The following is a 16,448-nucleotide window of genomic DNA, read 5'->3' on the forward strand; positions in this document are numbered from 1 at the left end:
ATATATCTCAGGAATGGGAGGGTGTATTAAGAAACTAAAACAAAAAGTTATCCAGTGAAAATCTTTTCCTTTCAAATCAACTGGTTTCAGAAAAATATATAGATTTGTAATTTACTTCTATTTAAAAATATCAAGTCTTCCCATACTTATAAGCTGCTGTAAGTCCTGCAGGAAGTGTTGTTTTATTTTCATTCAGACACAGTGCTCTCTGCTGACACCTCTGGCCGAGTAAGGAACTGTCCAGAGCAGGAAAGGTTTTCTATGGGGATTCCCATAGAAAGCCTTTCCTACTCTGGAGAGTTTCTGTCATGGACAGAGATGTCAGCAGAGTGCACTGTGTCTGAATGAAAATAAAACAACACTTCCTGCAGGACATACAGCAGCTTATAAGTATGGAAAGACTTGAGATTTTTAAATAGAAGTAAATTACAAATCTATATACTTTTCTGACAGCAGTAAATTTGAAAGAAAAAGATTTTCGCTGGACAACCCTTTTAATACAAGTTAAGCAATATGATATGGGTGTTTCAGAAGAAAGACAACAATGGAATCCCTGATAATATCAGGGCAAACAGGATGTATTCAGCTTATGCATAAAATGCTTTTCAAACTTCACATTAAATCCATATGATAGCCACAAAGGAAAGTGTAACTCAAACTTCACATAAGATCCATATGATAGACACAATATCCAACATGACCCTCATTCCCATAAAATCCATAGGAAAAAAAACAGTAAGTAATAATATAGTATAAATTTGTTTATGCCATTTGGAATGAATTGGATTCTCTGGGAAGGTAGAATACATCTGATTTGTATAACAAACATCCTATAGTGCATGGTTCATATTACAAACATATCTATCATATTTGCTCTTTCAGCTACATTTGCAATGTCTGGATAAATTATTCCTTATACCATGGCATAGAGAATTCATCAGGAAATACAGGTTGCAATTACTAGTTAAAGGCCTTTTGCTGGACAAGTTATTTATAATGTAAAAAAATGTTAACTTTTAAATGAGAAGTCTAGCGAAAAATGTTATTAAAGTATTGTATTGCCCCCCAAAAGTGCTTTTTTCCCTGCACTTACTACTGCATCAAGGCTTCACTTCCTGGATAAAATGATGATGTCATGACCCGACTCCCAGAGCTGTGCGAGCTGTGGCTGCTGGAGAGGATGATGGCAGAGGGATGCTCAGTGTCCCTCCAGTGTCCTGTGTCCCTCAGTGTCCCTCTGCCATCATCCTCTCCAGCAGCCACAGCCCGCACAGCTCTGGGAGTCGGGTCGTGACATCATCATTTAATCCAGGAAGTGAAGCCTTGATGCAGTAGTAAGTGTAGGGGAAAAAAGCACTTTATGTGAATTTCCCTTAATAAGTGTATATTGGGGATTTGTATAGCTTTTGGGGGGCAATACAATACTTAAATAAAAATTTTCACCGGACAATGGTGATGGCAAAATTGCTTACCAGCACATCCAAATAGGAAAACCAAAAGAAATGAAATAGATTGTAGGGAAAATATATCTCTTTGCTACTGTGCTGATATGATCACATCAATTTCCTTTACCATGACCTGTAAAATAATATTACAATCACAATAATCTGCCGAAGCGCCAAAAGTCTAAAAATATTCTGCACACTTGATTACATTCTCCTTTATTTACAGATTGTCCAGGAAATGAATTGTGAACTTTGACCTACAGTTTATAACATGTAATGTAGAAAGTGACTCAACCTAATAAAACATAGATAAAGACCTAATGAAACATGAGATTGTTACATAGAATATACTAGAAACATACATACCCGCCTTTTCTCTTTCTGAAATCACAGGCATGGCCTAAAAGAAAATAGATGAAAGAATATTTTGAGATATGATAAAACTAGGTCTTGTCTGTGTAATAATACATACATTATTGTGAAAAAAAAAATTTTATATATATATATATATATATATATATATATATATATACTGTATATATATATATATATATATATATATATATATATATATATATATATAGTGGTGCCTTGGATTACGAGCATAATTCGTTCCGGGACCGTGCTTGCAATCCAAATCCACTCTTAAGCCAAAGCAAATTTTCCCATAAGGAATAATTGAAATGCAGATAAATGGTTCAACACCCCAAAAATTATGATTTTTTTTATTCTGAATAACAAATGAAACAAACATTTAGAAAGAGCAGAATATCTGATATTATAAGTTACTGTAGAGTAATGGAGAGGATGGGAAACACAAGGGCTGACAGAGACTGCAGGGAGCATGAAGGAATGAGCAGGGCAGATGTGGGCACATACATGCAGTACACCCTGTCCTGGGAGAGAGGGGTTACAGTTACGAATAGATTACCTCCACAGCCTTGTCCCCTGATGCAAGCCCCAGCCTGAAGTGTATCTGCTATGATTTGGAAGGTGAGGGAGACTTCCTGGGTCAGAGTACAGTGCTGTAGACCCCGCTATGCAGGCTTTGTCACTTCCCCACTCCCCCTCAGTACCGGGAGCTCTTAAACCAAAGCAATGCTCTTAAACAAAGTCACAGTTTTGAAAAACTGTGAGCTCTTAAACCAAAATGCTTTTAATCCAAGTTACTTTTAAACCAAGTCACAGTTTTAAAAAATTGTGAGCTCTTCTTGCAAAACGCTCTTAATCCAAGTTACTCTTAAACCAAAGTACCACTGTATATATATATATATATATATATATATATATATATATATATTGGATTTACATACTTTTTACGCCTTTCTAATAAACCTTTCTCATAATTTGGACCATAATCAGGTCCCACACCACTGGTCCTGTGAAAAACTATTCAGTAACCCTTAAAATTATGTTTTTAACCATTATTATTATTTTTTCCCCAAAAAACATTGAAAAGATGTCAATGCAGTAAAAAAAACGTTAGAATACTGAACTGAGCTGAACTTATATAATTGTACATGGCTATCCCCCCCCCCCCCCACACACACACACATGTTTTGTATTAATGTTTTGTCAGGGATTGGTGGGGTAACAGCTCAGTTGCCCACTATTAACTCACAAAGTATCTATGCAAAACATGTAGGGTTTGGTGGGATACTGATGTGCTGTCTCTACACTATGGGGGGATTTATGAAAGGATGTAAATATACACCTGGTGTAAATTGCCCACAGCCACCAATCACAGCTCCTCTCTTATTTTACAAGAGCTGAAAGCTGAGCTGTGATTGGTTGCTGTGGGCAGTTTACACCAGGTGTATATTTACACCCTTTCATAAATCTTCCCCTATATGTTCCTGTAATAATACTTGGGGGGAGATTTATCAAACTGGTGTAAAGTAGAGCAACCAATCAGAATCCACTTTTCATTTCTGACAGGTATTATATTGCATTTGTGTATGGTTGTTAAGTGTTGTGATAATGATGAAATAACACTTTGTATTGTATTTATTTCATATACATTGGTCCAATTTTTGGACCTAACAGGTCCAATTTATGCTTGACATTGTGGAGGATTTAACAGAAATACCAATACATTGGTAAGAGTAATAATGTTTAGTCCATGGACTGACAGTAGAACACATCTGTGACAGCTGGGGAGCCCTGATTGCTCCCTGATCCGTCCTCCTGTTTGGTGAGGACAGACAGGAGCAGCTGTCACAGGGGTCACTAGTCTTTGTCACATCCTCATTCTGCAGGTGTTTCTGTGTTGTAGATGCATTGTAAATAAACTGCATGCTATCAGTTTTATGAGGTCCCCGCAGCTTTGTTTTAGGTCTGTATTAGGTCGGAAAAGGTCAGAAAACTGCATTGTAATTTTTTGCAATTGCCATCATTTCTAAAAACACTTTGTTTTTTTTTATTTTTTACAAACTTCAAGGCTTGATGTATTAAAGCTGCTTAAATTAAAGTTACTTATGTGAATGGCTGTATGATATCCAGAGATGTGCCTTATTGTCACACAGGGGCTATGCCTGGTGCAGAACTGGCAAAAAGTTGTAAATTGCAAAAGGTCATATGAGGCACCAGTCTTAATAAATCCCCCTACCTGGGGTCTAACTTCTATATAAATACTGCAACTTGCTTTTTATGGACAGCTACAGCAAATAGAAAAACTGATAGCTAAATGTGCAAACACACGGTGTCAAAAGAGCTTAAGTGAAACATGTTGGATAAGCTCAACTACATCCTTAACTACCAACTTGTTAGGCTCAAATGTTGGTCCTATGTGACTTCTATTAGCTCAATGTAAGAGAAGACCTGTCAATGGAATGAATGGAAAAGGCCCATGTGAATAATAATACAAAGCCATGAGTTGTATATTAGTCAGAGGACACACACACACACACACACACACAATGTATACCCTATTGAAAGAAGTCCACTGGATTTGTATTTTAAGTTATTTTAGGGGTGTTCTAGGACTAAAATTTTGATGACGTCTAGTGATAACCAAAGTACAAATAACAAAAGTTCCCTATTATAATAAAGCTAGTAATGTGATCAGATGATCACTGTGGGTCCAGCTTCTCTAACCCTTGGCAATAGAGATGAGCAAACCTTTAGCATATTCAGGTTTGTCCCGCTGATCCCGGCTCGGCTATTCATTTTTCTGTGCTGCAACAGGCCAGAGCAATGGATCACCGATCTCATTGATCTTTGCAGTTATGACAGAATTCCTCTAGCTAGTGTGTAAAAAAATGCATTAATAAAAATCCCTTTCCCAAATAAAAGTTATATAAGTTGCATATCATTGTAATAGTACCGACTTGAGGAATGTATATAACATGTCACTTTTACCATAGGGCGAACAACATAAACACAGTGCAAAAACAAAATTTGGCCTGGTCTTCAAAGGGTTATTGGGGGGAACAGTACTAGGGATGAGACAGTGGCATAGTCAAACTCAGGTGGTCATCAGGGCAGGCGGCACAGTCCACAGGCAGCATAATATAGGCCAACAGTCGGGAACAGCAACAGGAGAGGAAAACTAATACAGAAGGGTACAGATGGAAAGATGATGTCAAAGGGTAAAGGCCCTACTCCACGGAGCGATTATCGCCCACATTAGGCCGATATCGGCCATTAAGGCCGATGATTATCCCGTGGAATAGAAGGCAACGATCAGCCGACATCATTTATGCCGGCTGATCGTTGAAGTCGTTTGTCTTTCAAATATATTCAAAAACAAACGACTGTCATAGCAGCAATCTGCTGCTGTCGCTCCGCAGCAGACCGCAACTCTCCTCTATGGCAGTCATGCCAAACTCTGACCAAGGGCAAAATTTGGCCCATGGTGCCATTATTTTTGGCCCGCCAGGCAATTCAGAGTTTTAATTACATCTGGCCCGCCATGGCCACTATATAAGAGAATATGGGGGAAGGCTGGCTACTATATGAGACTATTGGGGAGGGCTGGCTACTATATAAGAGACTATGGGGAGGGCTGGCTACTATATAAGAGACTATGGGAGGGCTGGCTACTATATGAGACTATTGGGGAGGGCTGACTACTATATAAAAGAATATGGGGAGGGCTGGCTACTATATAAGAGACTATGGGAGAGGGCTGGCTACTATATAAGAGACTATGGGGAGGGCTGGCTACTATATAAGAGACTATGGGGAGGGCTGGCTACTACTGGGAGGATTGGCTATTATATGGGTTGGGGTTTAATCATGTCATAGCAATTTATCATGTCATGCCATTTACCATAGTGCACAGGCCTGGGAGACATACACCACTGACAGTATCAGGAACAAAGCACACTGCTCTGACAGTGCCAGCACTGCGGCATTCGCGATTCAATAATTATCAAGGTTGGCCCACAACTTTGTCCAATCTTTTAATTTTGGCCCACTGTGCATTTGAGTTTGACACCCCTGCTATATGGGTTGCCTGGACGATCTAGCGATTACCCAGGCAGCCCCCTTGCAGCTCCCCGCGCCCCCCCCCCCCCCCCCCCCGGACTCACCTCTGCCGGTGGAATAGGGCCCTAAGGCATGGGTTAAGATACACAAAATGGCAGATACTAGAATATCTTCACTCAGAAACACAAGCAGCCAACAATGCTGGGTGCAGCAGTTTTAAATAGGTGTTGAAAAATCATTAGAAGTTGTGGAAGAATAGTGAAGAGCATACAGGCCCTTTAAATCTTAGAATGCAGGCGTGCATGATAGTGGAGAAACAGCATGAAAGCATGGATAACAGGTCAGGAAAAGAGAACATGCAGGCCAACATCCACCACCAATGACCATATGGGGAGCACAGTGGAGGAGGTGGCTGTATCAGGACTGAGCCACAAGCAGTAAGTGGAAGAATGCTGCTAGGTGAAACCCGGTGGCATTACAGATTGGGAGCTAGAAATACACACTTTTTTTAAATTATTAATAATATTAAAAATGTTAATAGTAGCCCATAAGAAAATATTATAAAGAAACCAATCATATCTACTATGCATAGGGATTTATAAGATTGTAATAAAAAAAACAACTGTGAACCAAAGGTTTCCAATGGATGACTATAATAAATGAACAAAGTTAAAATGAGAAAAAATATCCAAAACTCTTTCTGTTCCAAGAAAAACTCCCCACTCTCACCTTCTACTAAATAGCTTTCTATATGGAGAAGTTGGAGATTTAACAACTTCATATTCTTCAAGTTCTGCCTCCCACAGTGTTAGTGGAAACTAGATTTAAGGATTATATCCTACTTTTCTGGAAATATACTTTTCCTACTGACTTAATAAATGCGAAAAAAATTCCCAATTGCTTATTTTTATTCTATGTCAGTTTTATTTATAGCCAAAAGGTATTTTCACCATGTAGTTGTATACAGATTTACATGCCTGATGTCTTGTCTCTAAATAATGCTCATGGCTGAAGTAAAATATTCAAATATCACATTGTCCAAGTCTAGTATTGTTATAAAGGGGGTTGCTATAATATTACCTTTCATTTTTACAAAGTGTTTTACTTCAGTTTTCTCAATTTTTCTGGAGGCAGTAATATATTTAACTTAATTGGATATGTAAGAATCAGTGGGTATCACAGCTATTCCCATGAGAAACACTTAAATAATTATGTGTTGTTGTGACAAGGAATCATCTGATAGTCATTAAACTGTAATCTGACTACTTCACTGTCTTAACTCCCTAGCCACCAGGCTATTATTTGGTGTTCATTTAGCCATGTTTTTTTCACTTTGTCCATCCCTTGAGAGGTCATATGTGGAAGTCTGGAATGCCATTTAGCTGCAACACAGACATTTCCATGTAAACAATAACACTTTACTCTTTCAATAAGAAACACAATGCATAAATAATTATATATATATATATATATATATATATATATATATATATAAAATACAAATCTATGCTAAAATGGTTCACTTTTACTAAATATTTATTTAAATTAATATTTATTTAAATTAAGTATTGCCTTCCTCAATTCTAGGGTGAAAGGGAACCAGGTGAGCAGGGGGGGGGGGGGGGGGGCATAGCAGAATTGTCAAATAACATGGGACTGATGCTTGACCAAAAAACTGCAGAGACACCATCAACACTAGTGAATCTAGGAACACTGCTTCCTTGGAAGACAAATATGTAAGACTACTGCAGATACATGTTTTTCTCAATGTCAGTGAACTAGCCAGGTGTTCTACTGGAAAAGAACAACCAAGCCAAGGGGAGCATCCAGTCAAGGGAAAGTACCTTCCAACAAGTCACAGTCAAACATGACATTACCTGGGAAATACCCAAGCAAGGTCCACAGACAGCTGTTTCGGAGTAACACCTTGGTGACAGCTGATCCCCACGTGACAGCCTGGGAGACATACACCACTGACAGTATCAGGAACAACGCACGCTGCTCTGACAGTGCCAGCACCGCGGCATTCAAGCTTCAATAATTATCAAGGTTGGCCCACAACTTTGTCCAATTTTTTTTATTTTGGCCCACTGTGTATTTGAGTTTGACACCCCTGCTATATGGGCTGCCCAGATGATCTAGCGATCACCCGGGCAGCCCCCCGCAGCCCCCTGACATTGAGTCTTGTGTGGTAGCATTACAATGACACTTTGATTTCATGATTTCATGATTCATATGGCAAACAGCAAAGAGTATGAAAGGTACTTTACTTGGCAACAGAAAAGTAACCAAAGATAGAAGATTAGATGTCCCAGATATTTCAGCAGCACCTCAGAACATTACGGAGTGCTATAAAAAGATTTTGTACATTGAATTGTGTAGAATAAGGAAAATGCGGATAGTAATGCTATCATTTTGAAAAAGAATATTTTACTAAAGCAGGTGGACAACAAATCTTGACTGTTTGCATTGGACTCTCTTGACTTCAGTGCTGCATTCCACTCCATCTGGTGTTATTGCTTTAGTGTAGTCTGAAATACCATATTCTTGCCACCATATAGGTGGCACCTGGATGAAAACCCGATGGGCCGACTATAAAGCGATTCAATCCTTCCAGGTTTCTTGGGATCTATCACAAAAGGCATCTGCCGAAGCTGCTTAAGCTCCTTTGAAAACAGAAGCCATGATGCTAATATGAACAAAGATTTACATCAAGGAATGAAAACAATGATTGAACGACTACAACACTCATTTCTATTCATATACTGTACAGAGTAAACAGCACAGAGTAGGACATGTCAGTCTATGACAAGGTGTAACATGAATACCCTGAGAGGGCATGTATAAGGGACGGAGGAAGAAAACACATATTATATTAATGGCTCTAATAGCAGAGCTGCTAGGAAACATGATAGCATTCAGAAAGTTAGACTTTTTTTGAGTATGCTTAAAGCTTTAAGGGTGAGAGGTTAGTCTGATTGGCTAGTAATGTGCATTCCATAGACTACGAGGCTTGGAGACAGATGTGAGACAGAAGATGATAGCTATAGGTCACTGGAAATTTTAAGAAGATAAAAAAACTTTTTGGAATATGTAAAAAGGTGCAGAAATGTTGGGGCTTTTGTAGGAGACATGGCGTAGCATTTCAGAAGTGAAGGACAGGTCACCTTTACATTTCCTTGTAAAACAACATCCTTGTATTTTTAAGGCAGATAAAAGTACTGGCAGCACAAAGAGGCATCAGGTGTGAAAGTGTTAATGGATAAAGTGAACATCGACTTTACCAGATTTTATTTCAGGTAGATGGAAGACAAGATAGGAGTCAGTGGAGAAAAGGTTCAGATCTGTTTTATTTGCAGGTTTGATCTATAGAAGTTAGCTAGAAACCTTAAGCAGCAAGCTTCTTATCAGTCGCCTGTAAAAGGTAGCTGTCACGGAGATGAACTGTTTGACAACTGCTTTTGCATGTGCATGTGCAGAAGTTAGATGTTAAAGGGGTAGTCCACCCCAAAAAAATTTCTTTCAAATCAACTGGTGCCATAAAGTGCCAGAGATTTGTAATTCACTTCTATAAAAAAATCTTAAATCTTCCAGTACTTATTAGCTGCTGTATGTCCAGCAGGAAGTGGTGTTTTCTTTCCTGTCTGACCCAGTGCTCTCTGTTGCCTCCTCTGTCCATGTCAGGAACTGTCCAAAGCAGGAGCAAATCCCCATAGAAAACCCCTCCTGCTCTCCAGACTGGAAATAATACAACTTCCTGTTGGGCATACAGCAGCTGATAAGTACTGGAAGGCTTGAGATTTTTTAATAGAAGTAAATTACAAATCTCTGTCACTTCATGGCAGCAGTTGATTTGAAAGAAAATTTTTTTGGGTGGACTACCCCTTTAAGGTATTGGCCATCAGTATAAGCAGACTAACAATTATCCATAAGGCAGCCATGTAGTTTATTAACCCATCCAGCCAAGCATTTCCGTATGAGCCCAAATGATTAGGGAGGACCTCTCATAAACAAAAACTTTTGATAGAAGGACATATCAAAAGTTTTAATGGGTCAGGACCTGAGTGTTCAGACAGTGACTGACAGAAGAACAAGCCGGGAGAAGTACGTGCTTAGTACACTCACTCCTGGCTCTGTGTCATTGGACCTAGACAGACTTCCAATGCAAGTCTATAGGGCCATCTAGGTCTCAGACACAGAGTAGGGAGAAGAGTGTATGATGATATCCCAGCTAATTCTACTCACTGGTAAGGGTCTGAGCTATAAAAACATTTGATATGCCTCTCTGACATTAGAAGACAAGGATTCCCACAGCATCCATAGTAGAAGCAAATGTGTTTATTTACACATCAGGGTACAGAAAAAATGCAACGTTTCGACCTATTGGTCTTTATCAAGCAGCTTGATAAAGACCAATAGGTCGAAACGTTGCTTTTTTTCTGTACCCTGATGTGTGAATAAACACATTTGCTTCTACTTTGGATCCATTGGGAATCCTCTTCTAAAGTCTACAGCATCCACACCAAGGATTGTGGGTCTTTCTGCATGCATCCTGCACCTACACTGGTGGCCATAACTGGAGTATCTCCAAGGTGCTGTTGGACCTTTTGTTTTTTGTTTGTTATTCCTCTCTGGCATGTCAAAAGTTTTTTCTTTTTTTATCCACAGGTACCTTTTAAAGGGATTGTCTAAGAAGACAATGCCTCTGTTTAAAAAAGCACATCTGCTGATCAACATGAGCCTGGCATATCAAACTCTGTTGATCAGTTGTCACTATAGGACACCTGTTCATTTATATAGAGGATATACTCCTACTAACCCCCTCATTTTGGAAAGCTTACTTTATATATGTGAAATCACACATATGGTGAGTGCCGGGAGCAGAAAGCTTCAGCCATCTTCTGCTCCCTGGGCAACCCCTTTAAGAAACAATAAGCAATAAACAAGGCTGCATGGCAGTGACCGGGGGGGTGTCTCAAAGAGTAGGGTAAAGAGTTAGACAAACTGTCCTACGATTGGCATATTGGGAGACCATTATGTGGTATAAACTGTGCCTTATTAAAGGGCCTTTTTCCAATGTTTGTTTCTTAACTTACATAATACAGTATATAAACTGAGTTTAAAGTTTGCAGCCCTAAAACAGTAGCTTACTGTGTTGCAATCTAACAGGATTAATTCTATAATATACAGTAAATTTGTGGAAAGTTTATCTGAGATTTTTCCCATCCATGCATTATGCACATGCACAGTATGTACAACCCCCCCTGTCTTATAGTCTTACATCCTTGCTATTCGTCTAGTTCTGTTTCGTTTCAACAATGATACAATATAGAATAAATGTAATGATAGCTTTCCAGAAATGGGAATATTCTCTTGCTACTTTGTGTCTTGCTTCTGTCATCATGAGCGCAGTCCTGTTAAGTTACTGTAGCAAGCAATAGGCTGAATTCATGAGTTGCCATTATGGCATGTATGTGTCTCATAGATCTGCATATGTGCGTAATTCAGACACATTTGGTAGTTCGCCTGGTGGAAGCGTGAGCTCATACTTGGCAATCTTATACATGTTACAAAAGACGTTGTTACTGTGGAAACAAAACTGAGTCTAAATAACACTCATACCAAAGGGACAAAGTGCTGCAATGCTTTAACTTGATGAAGAGCTGACTGCTATTTGGCTTGGGTTGCTAAATACCTTATGATATTCAATTATGTTATCTGCAAACAGAAAAATGGATCTTGTCTGGTTCTACCCCTTTTAACCTTAGCTGTAATTTTTTTTTTTTTTAATAGAGAAATGGTTTATAGTGTAAGGAATATACAAGAGTCGGACAAACTAACTAGAACACCAAGAACAGATCATTCATCTTTTTATATTTAAGGGCTAGGACTCCCTTGTGTAAATAATCCAGCTGAAATACGTTGAGGAATTGATAAATATAAATTATAAACAACATTTTTGTCAATTCCATTCAGTTCTTCAACTAAAACAAATAGATACTAATTCTTTAAATGGGTACTCCAAATATTGAATTTTTTTCCCTATACATTGCTTTAATAGAGTTATATTACTTTGTTATATCATTTTATTCAAAATAAAGGTATAGTTTTTTTTTTTTTTAAATCTACCATTCAGCTTTCATTGAGTAGCAACAATCTCTGCACCTCTGCTGCCACCAATATTCCTGCTGGGAACTGCAGGGCTGTCTAAGCTATGCAGTTTCTAATCCTCTGCTCTGATCAAGTTATGCTGTGCAGCGCTATATAGAGTAGGGTCTCCCCCCCCGTGTACTGTATATTCTTATATACAGTACCTGGGGCGAGGCAATATACAGCACAAAAGGAAATGGGACTCTACTCCGTATAGCACTGTCCAGTAGCACTTGATCAGAGCAGAAGATCAGGAGCTGTGGGGCTCAGACAGTCCTTTGGTTCTGGACAAGAACGTTGGTGGCGGCAGAGGGGGCCTGTATTGCCCCTTATCACTGCTACTAAATGGAAGTTGAATGGTAAATGATAAATGATAAAAACTATACATTTATTTTAATGCAGTAATATAACTTTATTAAAGCAGTGTATTAGCAAAAGAAAAAAAAAGGTAGAAAAGTATCAGGCAAAAATCTGACATAATAAGCTTGTGTACAAACTCCAGAAGTTCTTTTATTATATATGATATTGAGTAGATATGATATAATCAGAAAAGACCAAGAAACAAACAAGTGTTATACTATGGAGAGCAAATAAAATGTATTAACCACTTTTTATTTATGGTCCAACCAATAATCCTTTTTGATTAAAGACTATTAAGTAACGTTGTATGGTAAAATATTAGAGATGTTTTCCAGTCCCATAAAGAACTCGCAATGTCCTGGCCCTGAGCTGGGATACTATCACTACAGTTAACAGAGACTATCAGATGACCAGGGGACTGTTGGCATAATGACAGAAAAGGGATTAGAAAAGTTAGAGGAAAGTTGATTGTTTTATTAATACTTACTGATTTACTAACTGTTCATAGGCCTGCAACATCTTTTCTTAATCAAGTAATTCTAAAGCAATTCTAGATTTATGACACAACCAGACATGATAATGTGCACTAGTTGACCAATCTGGCTGAACTGACCAACAAAAATGTAACTATATTTGGGCATCTTTACTGAAATCCAATAACTATTGCATAATGCCGCATGTATTAAGCATGTTAAAATCAGAAAAAAAAGTTCAACTCTAGATGATAATAATAGGACAGGCAGGAGCCTAAGCCATTTCCCTAGATTTTGTGAAGGAGACTATTTTCTTCTGTTTGGATGAAAATGTTGAAAAGAAAAAACAAAATGATTTAAAGTATTGTCTGGCAGAGAAAATCTCAGGACAAAAGGCTTCCTGACTCAGAACCAAAACTGAAGATTAGTGAACAAAGGGTTAGCAAGGTGATTTGGCAGGATGTTTGCTTTTCTTTTTAAGGAAAGGTCACCCTTTAGAAGTTAGGGCACGAGCATCATTAAATAACTTTTTTTTACATTTATATAAAATATCTGGCATGTCATAATCTGAGCATTCACTTAAGGACATGTACTAGTCTAACAAGTTAAATTTCATTTATTACTTTACATTTAGATCATTTACAGTCATATCTACTGTATATAATAAATGCAATATTAGAACTAATGCAATAGGCAATGAGTAACGTTACAGTGTAATATTTTTTACAAAAATAAATATAAATACATCTTGTATTGCTGCATGCAAAATTGTCTGAACTATTAGGCTGGGTTCACACACAGTATATTTCAGTCAGTATTGTGGCCCTCATAGCAACCAAAACCAGGAGTGGATTGAAAGCACAGAAAGGATCTGTTCACATAATGTTGTAATTGAGTGGATGGCGGTCATTTAATGGCAAATATTTGCTGTTATTTTAGAACAACATCTGTTATATTGAAATAATGGCCGTTATTAACTGTTATATGGTGGCCATCCACTCAGTTTCAACATTGTGTGAACACAGCCTTTCTGTGTTTTCAATCCACTCCTGGTTTTGGTTGCTATGAGGACCTGACATGAGGACCAAATACTGCCTGACATATACGTAGTGTGAACCCAGCCTTAAAGTATATCTGTCATGAAGTCGAAACAGTAATGTGATTCTGCTCAGTCAATAGCGCAAATGTAAAAAATAAAGCAAGGTTCAAGGTTGCTGATTTTAGGTCACGTTTTTCTGCAAGATTAGGTTGCAGAAAAATGGCATTAAAAGGAATCAAAAGTCACATACTAGCTTGGTCAGTGACAACCAGTGGGAATGACAAGGACATGGACAGTGAGCCCTGCTCAGTTTTCACCCATTGTTACTGCCTACACTGACAGCCCTAGGCAGCTGCAGACAACCACAAGGAAGGTCATTGCACTGATATAGGTAGCACACGAAACACAGACAAACAAACACAATAATTCTTAGTGGACAACAGGGGCGGATTAACTTTACCATAAGCCCCGGGCTCCCCCCCAACCCACTGTAACTATGGTAGTACTAGTGTAGTGTTCATAGTACAGGATAGATAATGTCATAAAGCCCTGAATTGTGCAAAATTGCTGTAAGAAAGCAGCAATTTTTTTGCAAAGAACTGTAGCCAGGAGACATTACACCACTGAAAGTATGTCTTTTTGAGTGGCCATGGGCCTCCCAGGATTTCCAGGCCCCAGACTACTGCCCGAAACAGACCTGTTATAATCCGATGCTGGTGGACAATCTGGGTCAGCAGTAGCAGGCAGCAAGTATTTTGTCCCCAATTTGGAACCTGCAAGTATTCTGCCAGTACAAGAAACTGATCTGACCACCAAAATAAAACCTTTTCATGGTTCTGAGGTTCTTTATCGGGAAAAATGGTTTGTTCCCTGTCAATAAAACTAAAATTAAAACTAATACTGCGTAACAATTTAGTTTTGTCTGCCCATCTGAATATTAATGGCTTCAAATAATTAATTTTGGTGGCCTACTGTAAACATGTTAAAGTGTTGGGTTAACAAAGTGTATGGGAGTCTTTAGTCTGTTGTCTTAGTTCGCCTTAGTTCCAGAGAGAGAGTTTGTCCCCAAGGCTTGGCCCCAATGTACAGGTGCCTGTGTGCTAGCAGGATTATAGCCTGCTGAACATTACCAGCGGCAACTAATGCTAAAGTGGGACCCAAACCTGTCTACGTCAAGGGAGACTGTCCTTTATGTTATCTTCAGGAAGTCCTTTCTACTGACCAAGGACTATCCCCAGTGGTTGCTTATTTGGCCGAAGTGTCCCACTCACTACTGCTCAATCTCCTCGGGTAATCTTGAGTGATTAGCTCCACCCAGACGTGTCCCCCCAGACTCGTATTCCAGGACCAGGCACTTTGTGACCTCTTCCAGTATTAGGCTGTTCTTTAAAACTGTGAGTATGGCTATCTTCTTATCTTCAAATAATACAACTGCCGCCAAGAGTTGCCCTGAAAGAGTTACACACTACCTAGACAAGCCCCTCCTCTTGGTAGCCCCACAGCCTTCCTACAAGTCTTCTACTAAAAAGTTAACTGAAAACGAATGTACCACTTCAGTTAGTAAATAAATAAATATTTTTATTTTATTTTTACCTTGATGGCTGCTGCTGCACAGATTCTGATCGCCGCCTGGTTGCCACAATATGTGACTTTTTTGGGGGGTTACCACATGTTGTAACCAAGTATTCCCCTAGCCTTCCCGACCTTTTGTTTCCATCTGACTTTCTGGTTTTGACCCTTTGGCATGTTATCTAGTTATTCTATTGTCTTTTTGCTCATTTGGTGTTGACCAGTGTTGTGCACTTATCCCAATGTAGGGATCGGCACCTAGTTGGGGGCCACTGTTGAGGATGGATAAGTGGGTAGTGGGTAAGAAAGGGGCTGCACCGATCCCTTCCTAGAATGACAATTTTCATATTGAATGAAGACTAGTAAGAAAAAAAAGGAGGATTGTAAGCACAGAATACTGACAGCTTATATTTCAATAAACACTAATCTCCTTTTTAATTTTGATAATAAAAACTATTTAAAGAGAAAATTGTGGTTCTCACATTCTTTGATTCCTAAAATAACTTGTGCTTGTGATTTGTTCTCTGGTCTGTAATGTGGTCAGACAGCAAATAGGGTGTCTAGACAACATTGTTTTTCTGATTAACATTTTCATTTGCTGAGATCCAAATTTAATGATTTTACATCATGCAGAAAATGTGTAGCTGAATTAGTCACTGTTGGTAGAGAAATACCAGCGACTTTCATCACTGCTGCTGTGCAAGGACACACTGAGGATGTCCACATATGGACTGACCTTGTGGCATAAGCTTGTTTGAGTGGGAAGTAATCCAATGGACTGTTGCGAAAAATCATTTTTCAGCTTGATGTGTATTAACCAAAGGACATTATTATCTCTACCTAATAAAATGTCACTAAGGCCTATGTTATGAATGAAGAATATGAATGAATACTGAGATAGCACTTTTAATAATTCACAGATTTAACTCATACAGTACTTGGAGTAAAAATTCGGTTTTATTAAATCTTTCCAATAATTTC

At 38.6% G+C, this 16,448-nt stretch overlaps 1 protein-coding gene across 3 annotated transcripts in view; it reads right to left on the bottom strand.

Moving 5' to 3' along the window:
- The window catches only part of DLC1 (DLC1 Rho GTPase activating protein), a 290,446-nt gene that overhangs the window by 178,911 nt on the left and 95,087 nt on the right, over nucleotides 1–16,448 (bottom strand). For all 3 annotated transcript variants that reach the window (XM_069977657.1, XM_069977656.1, XM_069977658.1), the window contains one exon: nucleotides 1,812–1,845. In XM_069977657.1, coding sequence (XP_069833758.1) covers nucleotides 1,812–1,845 — 34 coding nt within the window. The remainder of the gene's footprint in view (nucleotides 1–1,811; nucleotides 1,846–16,448) is intronic.

Source organism: Dendropsophus ebraccatus, chromosome 7 (genome assembly GCF_027789765.1).
Source record: "Dendropsophus ebraccatus isolate aDenEbr1 chromosome 7, aDenEbr1.pat, whole genome shotgun sequence".
Lineage (NCBI taxonomy): Eukaryota > Metazoa > Chordata > Amphibia > Anura > Hylidae > Dendropsophus > Dendropsophus ebraccatus.